This window comes from Polyodon spathula, chromosome 2 (assembly GCF_017654505.1).
Source record: "Polyodon spathula isolate WHYD16114869_AA chromosome 2, ASM1765450v1, whole genome shotgun sequence".
In the NCBI taxonomy this organism is placed as follows: domain Eukaryota; kingdom Metazoa; phylum Chordata; class Actinopteri; order Acipenseriformes; family Polyodontidae; genus Polyodon; species Polyodon spathula.
This window is the reverse complement of record NC_054535.1, coordinates 101,911,545-101,933,543: the sequence shown is the minus strand read 5'-3', so window position 1 is coordinate 101,933,543 and position 21,999 is coordinate 101,911,545. Positions and strand designations below refer to the sequence as shown.

Genomic DNA, 21,999 nt, shown 5'->3' with positions numbered 1-21,999 from the left:
GTAACTGTAACTCGCTCCTGCTTTTCTTCTTTGTAAACAAGCTGATTGTAGCTCATATGGCATTTCCAGCGCATAACATTTGAAATAAATAAATAGCATGTTATTTTATTCAGCTCCTAGCGGCTTGCTCCTTAAGGTACCTAAACTAATAGGAACCCTATTTGTGCAACAGTAGTATAGTGGTAGAGTCATTCCAGCTCACTACGAGATTTAAAAGCGATTTCCTAACACATTTGCTTTCAGACATTGACCCCCCAGCAAAGCAACAAACCTTAATTTTATTACCAAGTACATCAAGGGTGAACAGCAGTTATTTTCCATAACATGCTGGCTTTGTTGAAAAGAACTAAAACAAGCTAATATAGAGACCTCACCGTTCATACAGGTCCAGCAGTTTCCGGTACACATCGGGCAGCTCTTCCTTGAATCCTGGGAGGTTGTTTTTTTCATACAGGTTGGTCAAACCCTAAAGGGAAGCATGGATTTTTAAATCATATACATAGTACAGTAACAGGTAAATAACAGTTTTGTTTTTGCGAATACAGCCTCAAGCTATGAGATTTTCATTACATTAGAGTAGGTGTTAAAACTTCATGCCGATATTGGACTCAGCTCATGCTAAGATAAACATCAACTAAGACATAGCTTATTTTACTGTAAATTAATGTGATCCATCTGTGTTTCCTTCCATCTGATGACGTAGATATCCTTCTGCCTGGTGTTGATGGGTGAAATGTAATGCTGGCTCCATGGATCGACTTATTTTGCCTCCCTCGTTCATCTGCACGCTCAGCGTCTGCAATGCTGGCACCAGGGATCAACCACAGTGCGGACTCCCTAGCGCATCTGCATTATAACCGTCTGGACTGAGCTGAATAGGGTACTTCTCTGGGATCTTCAAGTGGACACCTTCCATCCTTGGTGTTTCATCGACTAGCCCACAACACCTTAAGAGGGCTCGACAGTGATTCTGGAGACCCAGCATCACCCCCCCCCCCCCCCCACTGAGCTAAGCCCAGCTTACTTACCTTCCTTTACATCAACGTTGTTTTCTTTCTACTGTACTTGAGGTCCCCAACCAGAATCTTTTCGTCTCAACCACAGCCAGTTGCTGCTCCTCTCTGCTGCTTCAGATAACTTTTTCACTATGCGTCACAACTCTTGACCACTGAATCCAATGTCTCTGAGAAACCGGGCTGTGGAGTGTGCCACAAATCCTTGGCAACCCATCTCCACTGGGTAAACTCTCCATCCTCGCTGTTCTGCTTCAGCAGCCAGTTGACCGTACCAAAGTTTCTTCCTTTCACATGCCTCATCCACAGCATCCTCCCAAAGGAGTAAGGAGTGCGGATCCAGACCACAAGACAATATCAGGTCGAAGGTTAGTGATGGCAATCTCAGGTGGGAAAATAAGCCGTTGTCCAACATCTGCCAGCATTTTCCAGTCTCTAGCAACTTCCAGTTTTGGTTTTAATACCTTCTCTTGGTGGTTGCTCTCCTGGACAGAGGAATGTTGTTCTTCGCGTATCATACATCACTGGCATTGGTGGCAACCTGTTGGTCATGCTGTGCTTGTCTTCCAATGCCAGGGCCAAACATCACAGCACCTGGTCATGATCCACCTTACATTTTGTCAAAATGTGTTAAATGTAGCTGACGATTAACAAAAAGGATACTGCGGATCCTCTCCTACCCAGATTAAGGTTCTGTGGTGATGGGAAAACATCATATGTTGACCTAATGAAGAAACTGATTCTGCTCTGTTCCACTGTCCATAGACCTTGCTAGCTGTTACATGACCTTTACATTAGCTGTAAACAGTTACATAGCACAGCAATCTTGTTTTGAAAAATTGAAAAACAAAGTCATTATTATCCAACCTTTGCCGCTGCTAGGAAACAGGAAAAACACATCCACCTGAAGAAGGTTGAGTGAATGAGTGGAAAACAGACTTACTACATAACATGGTGTTTGTTTTGAATGACTCATATCCTGAGAGCTCCAGAATGGAGTGAAATGTTATTTGCTTGTTTTTTCCTTGCTCACTTTCACCAAAACAGACAGTGCCATGTATTTGCTTGGCCACAGAGTTGATTTGCCCATCTAGCAGATCAGCTGGTACTCCAAAATATTCCAATAAATGTCTTAAAAGATCTAGCAGATCCAGATAGAAAGACAGAAGGTGCCATGTATTTGCCAATTCCCTCCTTGTTGTGAGCTACCAAGTAGTACAGCAGTACCAACAGCTCAACTAAACTCTCCTCTACTTCCACAACAGTATATAATTGAAGGTCTGCTTGATGTTTAGGCATTCCTTTCAGCATTTTAATATGAAGAGTGAATGTTCTGCACTCGCATGCGTGTGCGTGTGCGTGTGCATACTCACCTGCCATGCCAGCAGCTGCTCTGGCTCCAGCTCCACAGCCTTCTTGTACGCAGCCTGTGCCTGATCAGGCTGATCCAGCTCAGACGCAGCCACTCCGATAAACACCCAGGCATTGTAATTATTCTTCTCAAGCTTCAGAACAGCCTGAAATAAATTAAGAAATAATTCACCAAGAAGTTAATTACCAGGAGGACAGAGTTGATCACTTGATCTATACCGTTCAAATCACTGGCAGTGTCAGATTTGGGCCAAATTTAAACATACATATTAGCCTTATAAAATCCTCATAATCAAATAACTTAAACAATGTGTTTAAGTAATGTACCATCATATTAAAATCAACTTTACCTATATATATATTTTTTTATTATCAAGCCAATTTTAAATGAGATCTCATCTAAAATATCCAAAATTACTACCAAATAATTTTACCATGTATATTTCGTTATTGTGTTAAGCTATTACATTCATTTGCCAACACTTTTTTCCCATTGCCAGGGATACATCCTCCACGGGGAGATTAAATAATAGTTAGACAAACCACAGAGATAAAAAGCTTAAGTGGGCCTAATCAAGCGTGCAATGCTCAGTACATAATACAAGTCTTACTTCCTTTCCTGCTGCAAATAAGAAAGATATTAATTAAAAAGTGAAAAAGTACAGAAGCAGAAGCACTTAACACTGGTAACTGAAGTATACTTTCCAGCTGATTCATACTTCAGTCTTGAAAACACTAGGAGACTGTTGTGCGACGAGGCCAGCCAGAGTTGAGAACATTTTCAAATCTGGTGACCAGTCTATCTTGGATGGCCAGACAAACAGTTAATGACTAGAAATCACCCTCAGCATTGTCCCCGACACTCCTTTCTACTGTTAATCAAGAACATATGAAATAGCTTTTATGAGTTACTGCATGGAGGTTCCAGGTTCAATCCCAGCCACCGACTCACTGTGTGTGACTCTGAACAAGTCACTTTAACCTCCTGTGCTCCATCCTTTGGATGAAACATAAAACGGAGGTCCTATTGTAAGAGACTCTGAAGCAGTAGTTGTTGATTCATAGTTCACTCCCTAGTCTTTAAGTTGCTTTAAATAAAAGCAACTGGTAGAGTCCTAAATAATAAAGATTACATGCTACTGTTCAATATGTGATGCACCACCGGTCATTTTACAGTTCTAGGGAACGGATAACATGTTGCGGGTAAGGTGTGTCACCATAACATCTTTGTTTGGAATGAGATGCTATGGTGACCTATACTGGAACGCCCATACCAAGTTCCATCACACTTGCTTATGCTGTTCTAAAGACAGAAAACTGTAACTGTTATATAATGTATACACTTACTTTGCAATGCTTCAAGGCTTCCTTATATTCCTTGTTCTTTATGGCCTCTCTGGCATTTTTCAAGGTTGACTTCACCTCTTTGTTAGACATGACTCCTGTGAACTAAGATGACAAATAATGATTAAGGCTGTATTTTTTATTTTATTTTTTTAACGGTTAATTTACCCATTGCTGCGTAATACTTAGTTCCCTGTGAAATTCCCATTTCTGAAAGATTAGTGAAAATATACATACTTTTTTTTTTTTTTTTTTTTTAATCAAACATTTGCTTTATTGACACACTACCCGTTGCACTAAATTTAAGAATCTGGCAGTGGGTTTACTTTGCTTCCGGTATATAACTGAACACAGTACTGCAAGATTTCTTTAAAAGACCAGAAACATTTCTGCTGAAGATCGGTCTTTCCAGTACAAGAAGTGGACATTTCAAGTTTCTATTGTTATTTTTACATTTACTTATGGTTTTACTTTGCTTGATAATACACTGATGGTGAACACAGAATGTCTTTAAAAGGGGGGACATAAAAGAAATAGTCTATAAATTTAGCATTTACTGCTTTTCAGTTAAGCATTTAAATATTTTAGACATTTGTTGTACAAACACATTCTGCAGCATTAGCCTCAAGCATCCTATTCTTCACAATATATGCACATGGGCTGTTAACCCAGTCAGCATGCAGTTAGAATTGAAATGTCTGATTTGCATTGCATTCCTGTGCCACTAAAAGAATGAGCATCGCAGTCAGTCCGCAAATGATTTGCACACAGAAATGGAATTCACTTAACCATGGCGACTGCTGTTTGACCGGATTATATCTACACTTTACTCTGAGATAGAAGGCTGTTGTAGGGCGTATTGAATTTCTTTAGATAGCCCTGACGTCTGTCTGGTTCTCAACACCGGCCTGGCAGTTTATAAAGCTGTCAGGAAAAAGGCTGTTAATAAGTAGAAGTGTCTGGGGTCTCGTCTAAGTTATTTTATTTGCTATTTTCCCCAAACTAACTCAGTCCTGATCTCAAAACTCTACAGAGCTGACACGATTCAAGTACATACAAGATGACAGGGCCCCATTTTGAAGTACGTGCAAAGCAATACAGTCGAAAGAAACTTTACTAAATACACACACATCAAAATACATTAAATATTACTTTAAGTCTTTGTTTTGTTTTTTTTTTTTTTACTGGTAAATTTGGCGTGCATAGCACAGTTCACATTAAGTGGGTCAGCTATAGGACTTAATGTGATTATTATCTTATGTTAATGAGAACACCAACTTTGGAACAGTATTGGGCATGTCTTGCTATCTGGAACGTTCGTAGGCATTTGTTTTCACTTCATGCATATTAAGCGTGATATTTATGTGTACAGTAAGTTAATGAAAACCGCCGATTTTTTTTTTTTTTATTAGGATAACATTGGTTAATGCTTACTTTGACATTTGCAACGTTTAGGGGTTTGGTTAATTCAAACCCCGGCCACAGGTACACCGATGAAAGAATAACACTCACGCGGTCGATGCCATGTCAAGCTAGTAAGTAGGCCTACTGAGAATAAATACCGTATGTTCACACTTTTCGCAGAACAGTAAAACTATATCATTTCTAACACATTCTTTCATTCATTGGCACATTCACTCAGACAGTATGGCTTCGTATTTTAAAAATATTAAATTGTGCCTAGCTGTACCGACCTTATTGTCTGTTATACACCACTAACCTAACACTATATAACATTTTATTTCAATCTGTCGTTAATGTACACATTTTCGTTGAACTTGGTATCATTTACCTACTCTGTTGTTGCCACAGCTCAATCCCATCAGGCTCCGGGGTAAGCGCACCCCGGTCATGTGACTTGAATAACCAGTAGAGTTTCAGAACTTAGCGAGTTACTTTTTAAAGCAACAGTACACATTTCAGAGGCGCTTTATGTTTTTATTGTATGTTGACACTATTATATTATATTGGTTATGGGCTATGGTTACAAATACACTTGAATTAAACAGAGAACAAACGCTGTGCATAATCAAGCATGTAGCTTGATTATGATTAAATTAATATAATATCGCAAGTAACAAGCGGCCTTCGACTTAAACTAGTTAAAATATAACTTTTTATCTAAAGTCCAAGCATACCGTATGATATAGGCTTTGTTATGGTCAGGGTAATTAAATAAATACATGTTTCTTTTGATAAAGATGTTTGTTTACATTCCAGTAAACTGGGACAAAAAGGAATTGTAAAACTTCTCTTTTTCTGTATGAAAGGATGCGGTTAAAATTGCAAACACATTAATTTACAGTGCCTTCCAATGATGAAATTCGATGTCGTCAGACGTGAAGAACTCAAAGTTGTTTTTGTGAAAGAAAGCACCGAGAACTATAACACGGGTTCTCTGCAAGCAGATCTTTTGAGCAATGGCCTGTACATTATTCATTCTTTTACTAATACTTAACTCGACTCTTCAAGCTCCAACACGTTATCAGAATGAAAATACAGGAACTTCAGCAACCAACGCTACCAGAAGACCTAACATCGTGATTGTTATGACAGATTCATTTGTAAGTACCGTAATGCTGGAGTTTCAGTAATGCTCAATGAAGTAATCCGGAATTACACACGGGTAACATGTTTTCTAGAAAACAGGACTGACCAAGAGTACAAATGTCAGTAAAGCTTTTATAAGTACAAAAAACCAGACCGCCAAACGAGGGGGTAAAAGTTTAAACTATCTTTAGAAATCCTATGTTCATCCAATAGGAAACGCTGATAAAAATATTACGAGTATAGTATTAACAATCCATTCATTCTGTGTATTTGTTGCACTAATAGTGTACCCTGCTTTAGCAAACGTGTGTTGAATTTATGGTGCTGGCATTTAGTGTTTGGGATGGAATACTGAGGGATACCTTCCTCAAAACCGGGACAATCCTGGAAAAAACAGGGACAGTTCAAAACCCTACTACTAAATGGAAACAAAACAAAAATCTGAATCTGTCTGTACTTCTTATTTTAAAGGGAAGTGTACTTCTTGTTGTAAAGGGAATTGTTTTATGTTTACCCTACAGAGAATTGTTTTTAAAAAAATGTATCAGAACTATAACTAATATGAAATGTGGTCCTCCTGTTGTCCTTACAGGATGGCAGGCTGACATTTGGCCCTGGGAACCTAACTGTGCAGCTCCCCTTTACCAACTACATGAGAGAACATGGGGCTGTCTTTGTCAACGCTTATACTAACTCCCCTATCTGCTGCCCTTCAAGAGCAGGTAAACCAAATCACTGACAGGCATGCTGTGTTGGGTAATGGGGTTGTTCCATTTTAAACCCTTGTGGAATGTTTACCCACAGGCCACCTGTAAGGGACCAGTCCAGTTGACATCACTGGGGTTGATCCTAATTTCAAGGTTAACAGAAATAAGAACACCGTTGATTTTAATAGACAAGAACCACAAATGTTAAATGAACACAGAGTATTGCTGATTTAAGGAAAACACACATTTGGTGTTAAACATCTATTAAAACAACACAGTTTGTGTTGCATTTAACATAAATTGGCTTGTCTGTGTTGCCCTTAATCAAACACACTCTGGGCCCCAATTTTGAAGCAAAGACTAGGTAAAATAATCAGAGATTGTTTTTTAATGGTACAAAAGACTACTCAAAATTAGCATTGCCCTTCCAGTAAGTAACTTTCTTCTTGCTGGTTTTATATCTTTAGAGTTAGTATCCCTCGTCGTTGAAAAAGTATGTCACAACAATTGTCAGAAAACTTCCTCTGGACCTTCTTTAGTTCAGATTAGCAGCACAAGTTAGTAAATGTGTCGTAACCACAGGTATTTGTCTGTACTCAGCTCTCTTCCTGTGTATTATTTAATAATGCTGTTACTACAGTAGCTTGTCCAATTGTCATGGCACTTGCTTAGGACTTTCTTTAGAGCAAATCTGGGGTGTACGAAGGCTGTGTGCATATCTGTCCAACCGTCTGAAGGTCACGCTTACATTTTTTAATATGTCTAAACCACAGTTTATCCAATGGGGGTGAAACTTGAAAAGAACATCATTTAGCTGTGCTTAAGAGTGTCAGAAGTTTCTAGGGGTACCAGCCTGAAAGTCAAACTTACTACTGTGGCTATAGATCATATTGATCACCTTTTTTTATCATACTGATGAGGGATGAAAGTCAGTGACATGCATGTTTTATTGCTCTACTACAATTCCTTATTGCCTTTGCACGTAATTTAAAAAACTTCTCTATTGGTGGTTGTGGGAGGGTAGTGTTGTGGTCAAGGCTGGCCAGCGGCAGGAATAACAAATGCAGAAGCGGAAGACTGCAGTTCAGCATGGCTGCATTATTAAATAACCAAAAAAAACAACAGATTAAAATAAATAAAAAACCTGCACCCAAGCAGAGCTGTCACAGAGCAGCGGCAGGGAACACAGCCTGCTGCTCCCAGTCCATTCCCCAAACTAACCAAACAAATCGGAGACCCTTTGAGTTCAAGGAGTACTTTTTCTGTTAATTCCTTTTTCTTTTAAGAAAGTGGAAAAAAATAATATATTAATATATACCCTTCACTGTGCATCTATCAAATGAATCATGCACTGTACAGTATTTATTCAATACAATGCTAATGTAGGCGGATTGTTCAAGTGCAATAATGCAAACAAAAATGAACAGTACTAGAGTACACAAGGGCCTGTGAGTGTTTGGTTTATATAATTTTTCAACAAGTGTACTTTTGCATAAATTAAATGCAAGCTGTTTTGTTTCCAGATCAAAAGCATTGCTTCTAGACATTCAGCATTACTAGCTGCATGCAATAAACATTTGAACATCTTATAACTCCATACATTCACTGCATTTCAAATGGTTCTGATGCTGTCTGTCAGCACATCTCCGGCACTTACATTTAAACTTTTGTTTTCATTAACCCCCCCCCCCCCCCCCATTCAAACCCGTTACATGTTATCTGTAGCAAAGTTGGGGTTAATTCTCCTTTTTTCAATTCCAATTCATTTTTAAAATAAATTCCTAATTCCAATTTCCATTCATTTTTAATCCATTCCAATTCCAATTTCCATTCCAAGGCCTTCAATGAATTCCTATGAAGGACTTGAACTTGGAACTGGAGTTGATTACGAGGGAATGTGAATTGGAATTGGGAATTCATTTTAAAAAGAAGTTGGAAATGGAATTGGAATTGAAAAAAGGTAATTTACCCCAACCCTGGTCTATAGCAACTTGACTGGCATGTTACTAAGTTGCTCAAATTGTACATTCATATGTTACACTTTACAGTTTGGCATATGCTGTATGCTTTTCAAATCGTTACAAAACTTGCTTAGGATGTTCTTCAGGATAGCTGATTCCAGGCATGTAACAATAGTTTGAATAAAGCTCTAAGAATAAAAAAAATACGTATAAGAAGTTTTGTTGTACCTTTTTTTCCCAGCCATGTGGAGCGGCAAGTTTGTTCATTTAACAGAGTCTTGGAACAATTACAAATGCCTGGATGAGAACTATACAACATGGATGGACCTTCTGCAGAGGGATGGTTATTACATACAGAAATTAGGAAAGGTGGACTATAAATCAGGGGACCACTCGCTCAGGTAGGAAAAACACCAGCCACCATTGTACAGTTTGCAGCAGTAATGTAAGCATTTTGGGTTATATTAAACATATGGGATATAGTATATGTTTATGTAAGCAATAAAACACGAGAAGGCAAGGGTTGTACTGGTACGTTCCACATGCTGCCCTTTTGAAGACCAATACGAGCCTCAGCTTTTAAATAAAAAAAATTATAATAATTGATTTTAATGATATAATTAAAAAAACTGCTATTTAATGGGAGTCTTATTCCAAACTCTTTTTTTTACCCTTTCCTAACCCAATGGGATAAAACTTCCCCTCACACTTACTCTCTGGCAATCTGTTTTATACCCTGTTCACTGTACCTAAATAAATGCTCCATCAACATGCATTGAAAACACGTGTTTGTCCTTCACTCACAATCGCGTGATCAACATGTGTTTGTCACACATCATTGAGATTGTTTGAATAGTAGGGGTAGTCAATGCAGAGTCTACAGTCACTTTAAAAAGCCCTTTCTCGTTGTAACTCAGTAACCGCGTGGAAGCCTGGACCCGGGATGTGGATTTTCTGCTGCGGCAGGAGGGCCGACCTGTGGCTAACCTGACGGGCAACGCATCCACGGTGAAAGTGATGGAGGAGGACTGGAACGAGACAGACAGCGCCGCCCAGTGGATACGGAGCACTGCTGCAACACTCTCCCAGCCCTTTGCTCTCTATCTGGGTCTGAACCTCCCACATCCATACCCGACACCGGCCATGGGGGAAAACAAAGGAGCTTCAACTTTTCAAACATCTCCATATTGGCTTAAAAAGGTAACGATGCTGAACTTCCCTTATATTCTGTAACTGCTCTACTTTCATTGTGTGGTGTGGGCTGATATATTTAAGATTTGCTGTTCGATTCACTTTTGCACAATACAAGGATACAGTTTTAATTAAAAAAGCAGGCAGCCTCAGACAAATTTTGGGACACTGTGAAGTGAAATGGAGTTTTTTAATAACCCTTGATGTAGTGGCGTACATTGTATTAGTCAAGTCTGTACATTTCTTGATTCATCATGACATTTCGAAGCACCTTATTTGTCATTTAATTGATCCACTTTATCAATTTAAAATGGTTTTCAGTTAAGATAAACCCTCTAGATTGGTGCTCTGTGGAGGAGAAGGAAAGAAAAAGAAGCAGAAGTTGTAAAAAGCAAACATCAGTAGTTTAGTGGAAAGTTTAAGAGATAAGTGAATCATCAAAACAAAAAGCATTTAATTACAAGTCCTTAAACAAGACCAGTAGCTAAAGCCAATCATTGATTGCACTGTTGATAATTACAGGTATCTCGCCAACTCATTACTGTTCCTAAATGGTTGCCATTCAATGAGATGCATCAAGTGGACTATTACTCCACCTACACCAAGAACTGTAGCTGGCATTTCACACAGGAGGAGATCAAAGACATCAGGGCCTTTTATTATGCAATGTGTGCAGAGGCAGATGCAATGCTTGGTAAGCAAGTCAATTGTATTATTGTATTTTATTTATTTATTTTTTTAACATGACACGAACACCTTACTTGTTTAACTAATGACACCTAGGTATGATCATTAAACCATTCATTGTACTTTCATAAAAACTCATAATCTGTACTTACTGTTGATTTAGAGCACATGCATAAATTATGGAAATGATTTACAGCAAGACAAGGAACAGTGCCCATTTTCCTATACTTACTAAATACCCTGGCATCTCCTAAATAGAAAATCATCTCCTCTAAAGATATGCTAAATATTTTAATGAGCAAGACATCTCACAAGTAGAATGGTACCCAAGGAAAGCAGTAGAACTGGGGGTGAGGACTAGAAAATTGTCTCCTTTAAAAATATGTAAGAGGTTTTAATGAACAGTCTGTCTCTCAAGTGCTGTGGTACCCCAAATATCCAGCGGGTTTTCTGGGTGTTTTTACGTCATCAATGGCTAAAGATCTGGAACACCTGTTAATCTGGACTAATTAAGCCAATCATTGGTTCAATTAAATAACTGAGAGAGTGGTTGAAACGAAAACCAGCAGCCACGGTAGCTCTCCAGGACCAGGGTTGGAGACCCCTGGTCTACATGAATGCATGTGGACAGAGTTCTTTAACCTGGTATGTTATCTGTCCCTAAAGTAGAACAGTGTCCTACGTTTGCATCTCATCTTTTTGGTATTTCATTGCTTTAACTTTTGGTCATAGTATGTATGTCCACCACAAATTATATAAATAACACATATACTGAATAAAAGTTCATTGACTGATCTCCAGAACCAGAATTCATTCTTATTAACTCTTTATCACACTGCCACCGCTGGTACCCTAGCGGCAGCTGCTCATTGTATTGTGTAAATTAATTATTTTTTTCATGTTTCTTTTTCCTAGGGGAAATTCTATCGGCTCTTCGTGACGCCAAAGTTCTCAAGAACACGTTTGTCATTTTTACATCAGACCACGGAGAGCTCGCCATGGAGCACCGTCAGTTTTACAAGATGAGCATGTATGAAGGAAGCTCTCACGTGCCTTTCCTTCTCATGGGCCCCAAGGTGAAGACAATGCAGCAGATTGCACATCTCATCTCACTGGTGGATGTGTACCCTACACTGCTTGGTAAGTACTGGTATGAGCCCACTGCCACAATTTAGAACAGTATTTGTAATGTCAAGGTATAGATACGGTGTTTTAGAATTTGTGGAATTAGATAATCTATAATCTATTCAGAATGTACTGCAGTGCATTTCCATTGGCTCACGCAAACCCTCCAGACATTTCACAGATGAAAGTCTGTACCCCGTGGTGCATTAAGGGAGCGAGCGGCTCATGGCAGGAGTGGCCCATAGTGCAGTCGTGAGCAAGTGAAGCGAGAGAGACGCTTCCAGGGTGTTTGGCGGCAAGCCCCGCTACAGAATTTCTGAAATGTTAACTTCAAAATATCCTGCAACCACAAAGCACATTTTGTACATACCACAAGACATGCATATTTTTCATTGTCACACAAAATCTCACTCTAAAATACAATTGCTGAAGAGTCCTCCCTGTTTTCTGAACCCTGCGCTCTGTTGCCCTGTTACCATGTGGACGTGACATTTGGACCCGCATGCTTCTAGCTGCAGAAGAACTAACGCAGTCTAAATAAGAGGCTTCAGATGGGGCTTCGCACTACTATGCTCAGCATAGTTACTGTCAGGCCTTGTAGATTCAAGTGTATTCCAGTTCTGCACAGTACCCCTGAATGTAGTTTTAGCAAGTGGTGTGATAAAGAAGTATATAATAATGCAATCCTGTTTATCCAAGCTTCTGCTATTTTTAATTATCATAACTACTCCTAATAAAAAAGCCGGAAGTAGACACTGCGAGATTTTAAGCTATTAAATGCTGTGCCATTTTACACAGCGACGCTTTGTGTGGTGTGAGTCCCTAATTTGACTCTTAAGCCCTGCTTCTTGTGTAGATATGGCTGGTACCTCCCTCCCCAGCAGGGTAAGCGGGCACTCCCTGTTACCTCTGCTGTCCCTCAATGATTCGCCCCAGGCAGACCCGCTCCCCGACTGGGTGCTCAGTGAATACCACGGCTGTGATGTGAACGCCTCCACCTACATGCTGAGAAGGGGCCAGTGGAAGTACATTGCCTACGCTGACGGCTCTTCTGCGCCTCCTCAGCTCTTTGGTAAGTCAGCTGGGCTTACTGTTTTTAAAGCTACACTCTACCAGACTCTTAGCAATGGAAGTTTCTGTTTGTAGCTGTAAAACACTAACTAGTGGTACAATTTAGAAATGCTAAAAGAAACTCGATTTAAAAAAAAAAAAAAAAAAAAAAAAGGTTGGTGATTTAAATTTATTATGTTTCTTTTAGTGCAGTGCACCCTGGATATTTGAGAAATTCACCAATTTGGTTCACTCATGTTGATAGTAAATTGTAAGAGTGTTTTCCAGTAAATGTTTATGTGTTTTCCTGTAAATATTTTTTAATGTGTGACGTCAGATAGCAAATAGAACAGTATGTGCGGAAACACATTGCTAAAACCTGGAACATACAGGACATGGTTTGCTCTTGGAAAATACATTCAGTAAAGAGCAAAAGACAAGTGGTTACAGTACATAACAAATGAAAGTTAATGCAGGTCTGATTTCTGCAAACATTTCAAAAACTGGAACACAGTGAACCAAAACAGATATATTTTTAAGTGGCATAAAGGCAATTTAGTCAGTACACTAGATAGTGTATCAGAGTATTGTAAATGAATTGCTGCTCTCTCTCTAATGCATTCATTAAACTTTGACTACGGCTATCTAATGTTTCACAGATGGCGAGTACAACTGAAGATTAGCTTAAATACATTGAAAGGCAGTCTGCACAATGCACATTTTAATGACTGTTAAACATTTTAATGATTGTCTGCTTGGTGTTTAAATAAGAACTTGCATGCGTGGCTTCTCCTTTTTGGCTGATAGAATTTTTAACGATTTTGTAGAAAGTTGAACATGAAGGAGGGAGACGTTTAAATGTGATCAAAGTAAGCCGTATTAGTATTATAATTGTATGCATTACATTTTTCAGTCACTGACTAAGCGTTGCTGTTTATGTAACCATGTTTATTTGGGCAGCAAGCATTGGTGTGAGTAAGGACCCAGGTTAGCAGGCTTGCCTCCACCCCTCCCACTGGTAACACTCACAAGAATGAGTCATCACCAGGGTCAGAATTTATAACCTCAACTGTATTTTATGAAAACAGATGTTTCAAATTAATGCACACAGCCTCTTCTTATGTCAAAAGTGTGTTTTCGTGGGTGGGAAACAGTCGTGCAAAACAGTTTTATCAGATGTTGAAGACACTGAGAGAGGCTTTTTGTCAAAATGTTTGTCAGTGAATTTGACAAAGTTTATTTTAGTACTTCTAAATTTGTCAACTGTATAACAAGACACAGAGTGTGCAGTTTCATCAAGTCTTTAGTTATGTAATTCAGGAAAAATGTAGTAGAAACACCCGTTTTTAGAATTTAGTACCACTTGAATATGAAATGAAATGGGCATCAAGGACACTGTCAGTCACGTGCACTTGTCACTGGACTGCCCCCATCCTCTGAAGATAATAATGTCTCTAAAAGAACGAACGAACCAGCAGTGTAACCATGTAAAAACAGCCAGCAGTGTAACCATGTAAGAACAGCCCAGCAGTGTAACCATGTAAGAACAGCCAGCAGTGTAACCATGTAAGAACAGCCAGCAGTGTAACCATGTAAGAACAGCCAGCAGTGTAACCATGTAAGAACAGCCAGCAGTGTAACCATGTAAGAACAGCCCAGCAGTGTAACCATGTAAGAACAGCCAGCAGTGTAACCATGTAAGAACAGCCCAGCAGTGTAACCATGTAAGAACAGCCAGCAGTGTAACCATGTAAGAACAGCCAGCAGTGTAACCATGTAAGAACAGCCAGCAGTGTAACCATGTAAGAACAGCCAGCAGTGTAACCATGTAAGAACAGCCAGCAGTGTAACCATGTAAGAACAGCCCAGCAGTGTAACCATGTAAGAACAGCCCAGCAGTGTAACCATGTAAGAACAGCCAGCAGTGTAACCATGTAAGAACAGCCCAGCAGTGTAACCATGTAAGAACGAGCCAGCAGTGTAACCATGTAAGAACAGCCCAGCAGTGTAACCATGTAAGAACAGCCAGCAGTGTAACCATGTAAGAACAGCCAGCAGTGTAACCATGTAAGAACAGCCAGCAGTGTAACCATGTAAGAACAGCCAGCAGTGTAACCATGTAAGAACAGCCAGCAGTGTAACCATGTAAGAACAGCCCAGCAGTGTAACCATGTAAGAACAGCCCAGCAGTGTAACCATGTAAGAACAGCCCAGCAGTGTAACCATGTAAGAATGAACCAGCAGTATCTAGCACTCGTGGTTCTCTGGATATGTGTGCGTTTGTGTCTGTGTTTGTAATTGCATGGCTTGCATGTATCTTTTGACAATTTTTTAGCTTGCTAATTTGACAAAGTCTTTTCTTCACATGTTTTTGAGCGAGGCGGTGCTAAAAGGAGAATAGTATCTGTTTAGCGGTAATGGGACTTGCTCTCTTTGTTAGAAGGCCAACTGGAGAAGTATAATTACTCAGCAGAAAAGAGAAGTACCTAATTACCCACCACTGTTTCTTTGCCCTCAATTACACACAATGATAGGAGCACAGTGTGAGGATTGCAATTAGGTCCAAACACTTCAGTGAAAAAGCAAACTAATTGATGGGTATAAAATATTATAAATGGATTGGGCTGTGGAGCTTCAATGCAGCGAATATTAATATGCCACATGAAACACACACAAGTTATGTGATCACAGTTTAGTAATATTTTATAATCAACTGACAGTTGGTTGTCATTTTTAAGCCTTTAACATGATAAACATTGGTGCATTGATGGACACAAAGGAGATGTCACCATGTGATATTGATACAGGGTTGATGTGCACAAGACAATCCCATTGGCACAGCATTGTGATTGTACCTCCTTCCTAGCCTAAACACCCAGTGCCTGCTTTACAGTCCTGAACCTCTTAAGTAGAGCCTAAAGATTGTATGTGAGTGTGTAAAAGCTGGGCGGTGCATCTGCAGGTTCTCTTCTGATTGTATGTGAGTGTGTAAAAGCTGGGCGGTGCATCTGCAGGTTCTCTTCTGATTGTATGTGAGTGTGTAAAAGCTGGGCGGTGCATCTGCAGGTTCTCTTCTGATTGTATGTGAGTGTGTAAAAGCTGGGCGGTGCATCTGCAGGTTCTCTTCTGATTGTATGTGAGTGTGTAAAAGCTGGGCGGTGCATCTGCAGGTTCTCTTCTGATTGTATGTGAGTGTGTAAAAGCTGGGCGGTGCATCTGCAGGTTCTCTTCTGATTGTATGTGAGTGTGTAAAAGCTGGGCGGTGCATCTGCAGGTTCTCTTCTGATTGTATGTGAGTGTGTAAAAGCTGGGCGGTGCATCTGCAGGTTCTCTTCTGATTGTATGTGAGTGTGTAAAAGCTGGGCGGTGCATCTGCAGGTTCTCTTCTGATTATATGTGAGTGTGTAAAAGCTGGGCGGTGCATCTGCAGGTTCTCTTCTGATTGTATGTGAGTGTGTAAAAGCTGGGCGGTGCATCTGCAGGTTCTCTTCTGATTGTATGTGAGTGTGTAAAAGCTGGGCGGTGCATCTGCAGGTTCTCTTCTGATTGTATGTGAGTGTGTAAAAGCTGGGCGGTGCATCTGCAGGTTCTCTTCTGATTGTATGTGAGTGTGTAAAAGCTGGGCGGTGCATCTGCAGGTTCTCTTCTGATTATATGTGAGTGTGTAAAAGCTGGGCGGTGCATCTGCAGGTTCTCTTCTGATTGTATGTGAGTGTGTAAAAGCTGGGCGGTGCATCTGCAGGTTCTCTTCTGATTGTATGTGAGTGTGTAAAAGCTGGGCGGTGCATCTGCAGGTTCTCTTCTGATTATATGTGAGTGTGTAAAAGCTGGGCGGTGCATCTGTGTTGCATCCCTTTTGTGACGTACTCTATTATTCTACTTGTCAAAAAAACACCATAGTGTATATTTAGGGCTTGAACCTTTCAGTTTTTATTTTCCAAATCTCTACCTCCCTTTAAATGTGAATTAGTAGTTGGTAAGCTGTCTCTGCATCCTAATTTAAGATCATTTTTTTTCTTTGCTACAAATCAAGGAGGTTTTAAAAGATGGACTTGTTGTCAGAGTACACTCCAGACTGGGTATTTTATGCTGAAAAGAATCTGCCAGGACAGCTCTGTGAAACAAGTGAAAATAAAAAATCACAATGATAAACTAGACGACTGCAAGAATGAAATGCAATTAGGATCAGCGATGAGCAATTAACATAATTTATCACATCTGTTTGAAATAAAAATTAAGCAAAACAGGATCAGGCTCAGTAAAGATATGAAGGTAAAAACAAGTGACATCATTCAGTATTTAGCATCTTTTTCTGAGTTCAATTAGGAAACAGAATCGGCTCAAAAAAGTTTAAATGGCATCATGTGATAAAAAATAAAGCCTGAAAACTGAGTGTATATTCAGTATAAACCCTGTGTATATTATAACATTAGTATACTGCACACATGTAGACATTACATACAAGGATCCCTTGTGCATGTTAAAACAATACATGAATTAGTGTTTTGCATATTCCTGGGCTGTGATGATTTATAGGAAATATTTGCTGGCTGTAGCATTTTAAATGTCTGATTTGGAAAAGATGTAATTGTCCAGGGTTCAGGGTGTTTTCCAGCTACAGTAGTTCGTCTTTTTCATGAAAAGTCATTTGATGTCCGTCTGGAGGGCTGCAGATGAAAAGATAACCTTCAGCCAGTAGCAAGCTGACGTGGTTTAGCAGAGGCAGCAAAGGAGCCTTTGAAGGGGACGCTTTGCCTTCTGATGAATCCGGCCCTCAGCTCCACATCAGATACAAGAAGACGTAAACTAGTAGCAGCCATCAGCTTAACTGAACACATCTCCTTGATATGTCAATGAAGAATGACTCACAAATAAAAAACAAACAGCTTCCAAAGAACAATGCTTGAAAATGGAATTGTTAAGAATATATGCTGATTAACATCAGTAGTCCAAGGCTGACAGAGCTTTGTTCAGCGAAGTGATTTGTTTCTGAAACAGTGAAAAAGCTGAGAATCTGCTTTTCTGTGTGGTGTATTCTCTATTGGGTATCGCTCCTTTGTGACCAGTCTGGACTGTAGGTGGAAACTAGGCAAGTATTTTAGTAAGGTGGAGGTGTACATACCTGCATATGTTACACTTACAAGTAACGTTCTTTAGCACAAGTTATAGAGAGTGTCAGAATCTAGGAGTGTGGAACCTTAACGAGTTACAATATACACATTACACTTTACGTGTTCGTATAGTCTTATTGTAAGAGGGATGCACTGTGGTGCCCCTAAGATCCTCTTTCATATGTCAAAGTGAAAACTGAGAAATATGTACATTTTTATTACCCAGCTGGTTTATGATATAAAACCAGTTTGCATATTGTTTCTCGGTCATGCTGTTTTGTAACCATTCAGTAATACAGTAGACTCCCGTTAATCTCTGTTTTGATAATCCATGCGGTTTAATACAGTACATTATCAAAATGTATTAGTGCAGAAATCATCTGATCTACCTATACACTCAGAAAGGCACATAAATACATGTGCACTAACTATACACTCAAAGGCACATACATACATGTGCACACATCTATACTCAGAAAGGCACATACGTGCATGTGCACTCACGTATACACTCAAAGTTATTCTGGCTGGAAAATGTTCAATCCTTCTGTTTTGCAGTTATCTATTCCTTCCATTGGGATGTACCATGTGACGTAAAAATGATAAAAGATCAAAACAAATGAACTTCCCTTCAAGTCTATCAACTCAGCTTCACCCAAGTTCCCAGTAACTTTACAAAATGCACAGATAAGGGGTATGTCGCATAAGCCATTTGTTAACAATCTCATAAAATAGATAAATTGAGTAGTCTTTGTGGGACACAGTTAAACCAATCACCCAGGCTGAAAGTGAGACAGTGCGTAGGAAAGGGTTCAGAGTAATTGGTATGCCTGCCACTGACGGTGTGAACGTAGCCCTAGGAGCCATGCCAAGTGAACGGCTGGAAGCTGCTGTCAGATCTGTCAAGTGTCTGATTAGATCTCTAGGTTATTTGTGGCTTCTGACACCAAGGTAACCAATTTGTATGGAATGGACTGACTGACTGTTACATTACCAGAAAGTGATAGTGCTTTAAAGAAGTTGTGTGCTTAAAACCTTACCCAAGTGAACAGTTATTTTGATTTTATCGTTGGGGTAAGAAAGATGTTTCATTACTGCACCGGGGCACTTGGGCTTACTGTAGTGGCTGACAGAGGATTGCAGGCAGTTCAGAATACTGAACATATCCCCTTTGTGACTGTACTATACAGCTCTAATATGGCAGCCTCCTTTGCCTTGGTTTTTCCAATGTGTTTGATTATATTCTGCTGTATGAAATGGTTATGTTGTAACATACCACACCTGCTCCCCCCCTCTCCCGTCCATACCACAGCATCACTCATTAGCACATATATTATCTAGTTTAACTTTCAGTAATAGTTTCTTTGAGAAAGTGTAAAGTGTAGAAATAGGAAAATTCAGCCACGTGTAGCTCTGCTGATTTCTAACAGATCTTTTACTTTTACACAGATCTGTCTGTTGACCAGGAGGAGCTGCACAATGTGGCAGCAAAGCTTCCTTCGATCACAGCAGGCCTGGACAAGCTGCTCCGCTCCATTGTGAACTACCCTGCAGTGTCCAAGGCCGTCCACCAGTACAACAAGCAACAGTTCATCTCCTGGAGAAAGAGCCTGGGAAACAACTACACGGATGTCATAGCTAATCTTCGATGGCACACAGATTGGCAGAAAGATCCAAAAAACTATGAGAATGCAATTGAAAAATGGCTTCAAGGAGACTTATAGAGCTTTTGGAAATGCTTTATAGTAGTTTATAGGCAGGACTTACAAAGGGATGTACTGTAGATGCCCTTAGGGTCATTCATTTGATCTTAAAACCAAACTAGCAATGCTGTCTTTCCACCAGTATTCGTTTGCTAGAAGTGGTGTTGAGAGTGGATTTAAGACACCTCTTTACTCCTTTTGTAATTTGTTTGTGGTTTTAATTCTACTGATGTCATCTACTGCCATTACCTCACTCAGATGCTATCATCATGGCATATCTTCAGTACTGTGCTAAAGATGGGGGCACAACTTACTTCCTCTTAACGTATTTCCTTGAAAACGAATCTGATGGTCTAAAGGTTGGTGTGACCTACTTCCTTTTCACAGATGTACTTATAAACGCTCTTCTGCAGATTTACTTCAGAAGTTTGTACCAAACTCAGTAACTGTACAAATTGCAGTCTAGTTTGAAATTCTCTTTTTAAAGTTTTTAAAAACTACTTCACACACAACTAAATGAATATTACAGTGTACCTGACCATTGATTGTTCACAGTAAATAAAACATGTTGCTCTTTCTGTTATTACATTTTTGGAGTTTCACTTCAAAATAATATAGTATTATTTTCAAGCTTTTGTGTCACCTACATCATGGTAGAATTACTATTCCTGTGAGTCCCATTAATTGTGGTGAAATCAGATTGCATGGCGCCAGGGATGGATTAAAGGACAGATGGATTCAATAATTTAAAACAAAAATGTAATAAAATTTGAATTTTTAAAAAGGAAAAAAAACAAAATGTAGTTTAGATTGTAAAATAGGAACACTAAAATAGAAAAGATGTTTTATAGAAATACATTTTCAATCTTGACTTACTCTTATAACAGTAGGCGTGCCAGCTTCGATGACAGAAGGCTGCAGAGCATTCCACAATTTAGGAGCTTTAAAAGAAAAAGCCCTTCTTCCTGTGTTACTTTTATTCACTCTGGAATAACCAGCAGCCCTGCATCCTGTGATCTCAGAGTGTAGTTTGGGTATACAGGGTGAATAACCAGCAGCCCTGCATCCTGTGATCTCAGAGTGTGGTTTGGGTATACAGGGTGAATAACCAGCAGCCCTGCATCCTGTGATCTCAGAGTGTAGTTTGGGTATAGAGGATGAATAACAAGCAGCCCTGCATCCTGTGATCTCAGAGTGTAGTTTGGGTATAGAGGATGAATAACCAGCAGCCCTGCATCCTGTGATCTCAGAGTGTGGTTTGGGTATACAGGGTGAATAACCAGCAGCCCTGCATCCTGTGATCTCAGAGTGTGGTTTGGGTATACAGGGTGAATAACCAGCAGCCCTGCATCCTGTGATCTCAGAGTGTGGTTTGGAAGATACAGGGTGAATAACCAGCAGCCCTGCATCCTGTGATCTCAGAGTGTGGTTTGGGTATACAGGGTGAATAACCAGCAGCCCTGCATCCTGTGATCTCAGAGTGTCTCAGAGTGTGGGGTGAATAACCAGCAGCCCTGCATCCTGTGATCTCAGAGTGTGGTTTGGGTATACAGGGTGAATAACCAGCAGCCCTGCATCCTGTGATCTCAGAGTGTGTTTTGGGTATACAGGGTGAATAATTCCTGTAAGTAACTGGGTGCTAATCCATTCAGGGTCTTATAAATTAAAAACAAAATCTTAAAATCAATTCTAAACTGCACAGGGAGTCAGTGCAAAGAGGTAGAAACAGGAGTAATATGTTCATTTTTTGTGGTTTTGGTCAGAATTCTAGCAGCAGTGTTCTGAATAAGCTGTAAGCGAGACATGTGCAATGTGGGCATACAATGATAGTCACAGGTCCTTCGATAGTAGGCACCTTGCTAATGCTGACTGTGGGGGGATTTTATATGTAATATTTCAGTTGTAAAGAGCACGAAGGGGCTGATGTAAGGGATACCTGCAAAGGGATTTGCGATGCCAATATGCAGCCAAAATCAGCTGTAAGGACTTTCAGCTCCTCCTCAGAAAACTTTTCTGCGCATGAAGAGGACTTTGCCATCCTCCGACATTTTTATTTATTTTTTGGTTTGTTTGGTTTGATTTTTGTGCTCCACAAATCTCCTGCAGCGCCTACTGCTCTCCGTACTCCTAACTCGCCTCACCTCTGGGCTGTAAGTGTGGCCGCTAAATAGCCTGATTCATAAGTA

At 39.8% G+C, this 21,999-nt stretch overlaps 2 protein-coding genes across 4 annotated transcripts in view; one reads left to right on the top strand and one right to left on the bottom strand.

Moving 5' to 3' along the window:
- The window catches only part of ttc37 (tetratricopeptide repeat domain 37), a 45,010-nt gene extending 39,437 nt beyond the window's left edge, over positions 1-5,573 (bottom strand). The window contains exons 1-4 of one of the 3 annotated variants that reach the window (XM_041237556.1): positions 5,521-5,573; positions 3,732-3,833; positions 2,387-2,530; positions 375-466 (exon numbers count right to left, since the gene is read on the bottom strand). In XM_041237556.1, the coding sequence (XP_041093490.1) occupies positions 375-466; positions 2,387-2,530; positions 3,732-3,821 (326 nt within the window). In that variant the 5' untranslated portion in view covers positions 3,822-3,833; positions 5,521-5,573. Of the gene's footprint in view, positions 1-374; positions 467-2,386; positions 2,531-3,731; positions 3,834-5,162 lie in introns of all 3 variants that reach the window. The other 2 variants (XM_041237548.1, XM_041237561.1) reach the window with 2 other exon arrangements.
- Positions 5,574-5,656: 83 nt separating this feature from the next.
- arsk (arylsulfatase family, member K) lies at positions 5,657-20,401 on the top strand. The gene is made up of 8 exons (XM_041237573.1): positions 5,657-6,292; positions 6,871-7,000; positions 9,188-9,347; positions 9,864-10,146; positions 10,660-10,831; positions 11,740-11,964; positions 12,806-13,021; positions 19,560-20,401. The coding sequence occupies exons 1-8, from the start codon at positions 6,149-6,151 to the stop codon at positions 19,832-19,834; spliced, it is 1,605 nt and encodes a 534-aa protein (XP_041093507.1). The 5' UTR covers positions 5,657-6,148; the 3' UTR covers positions 19,835-20,401.
- The last annotated feature ends 1,598 nt before the right edge of the window (positions 20,402-21,999 follow it).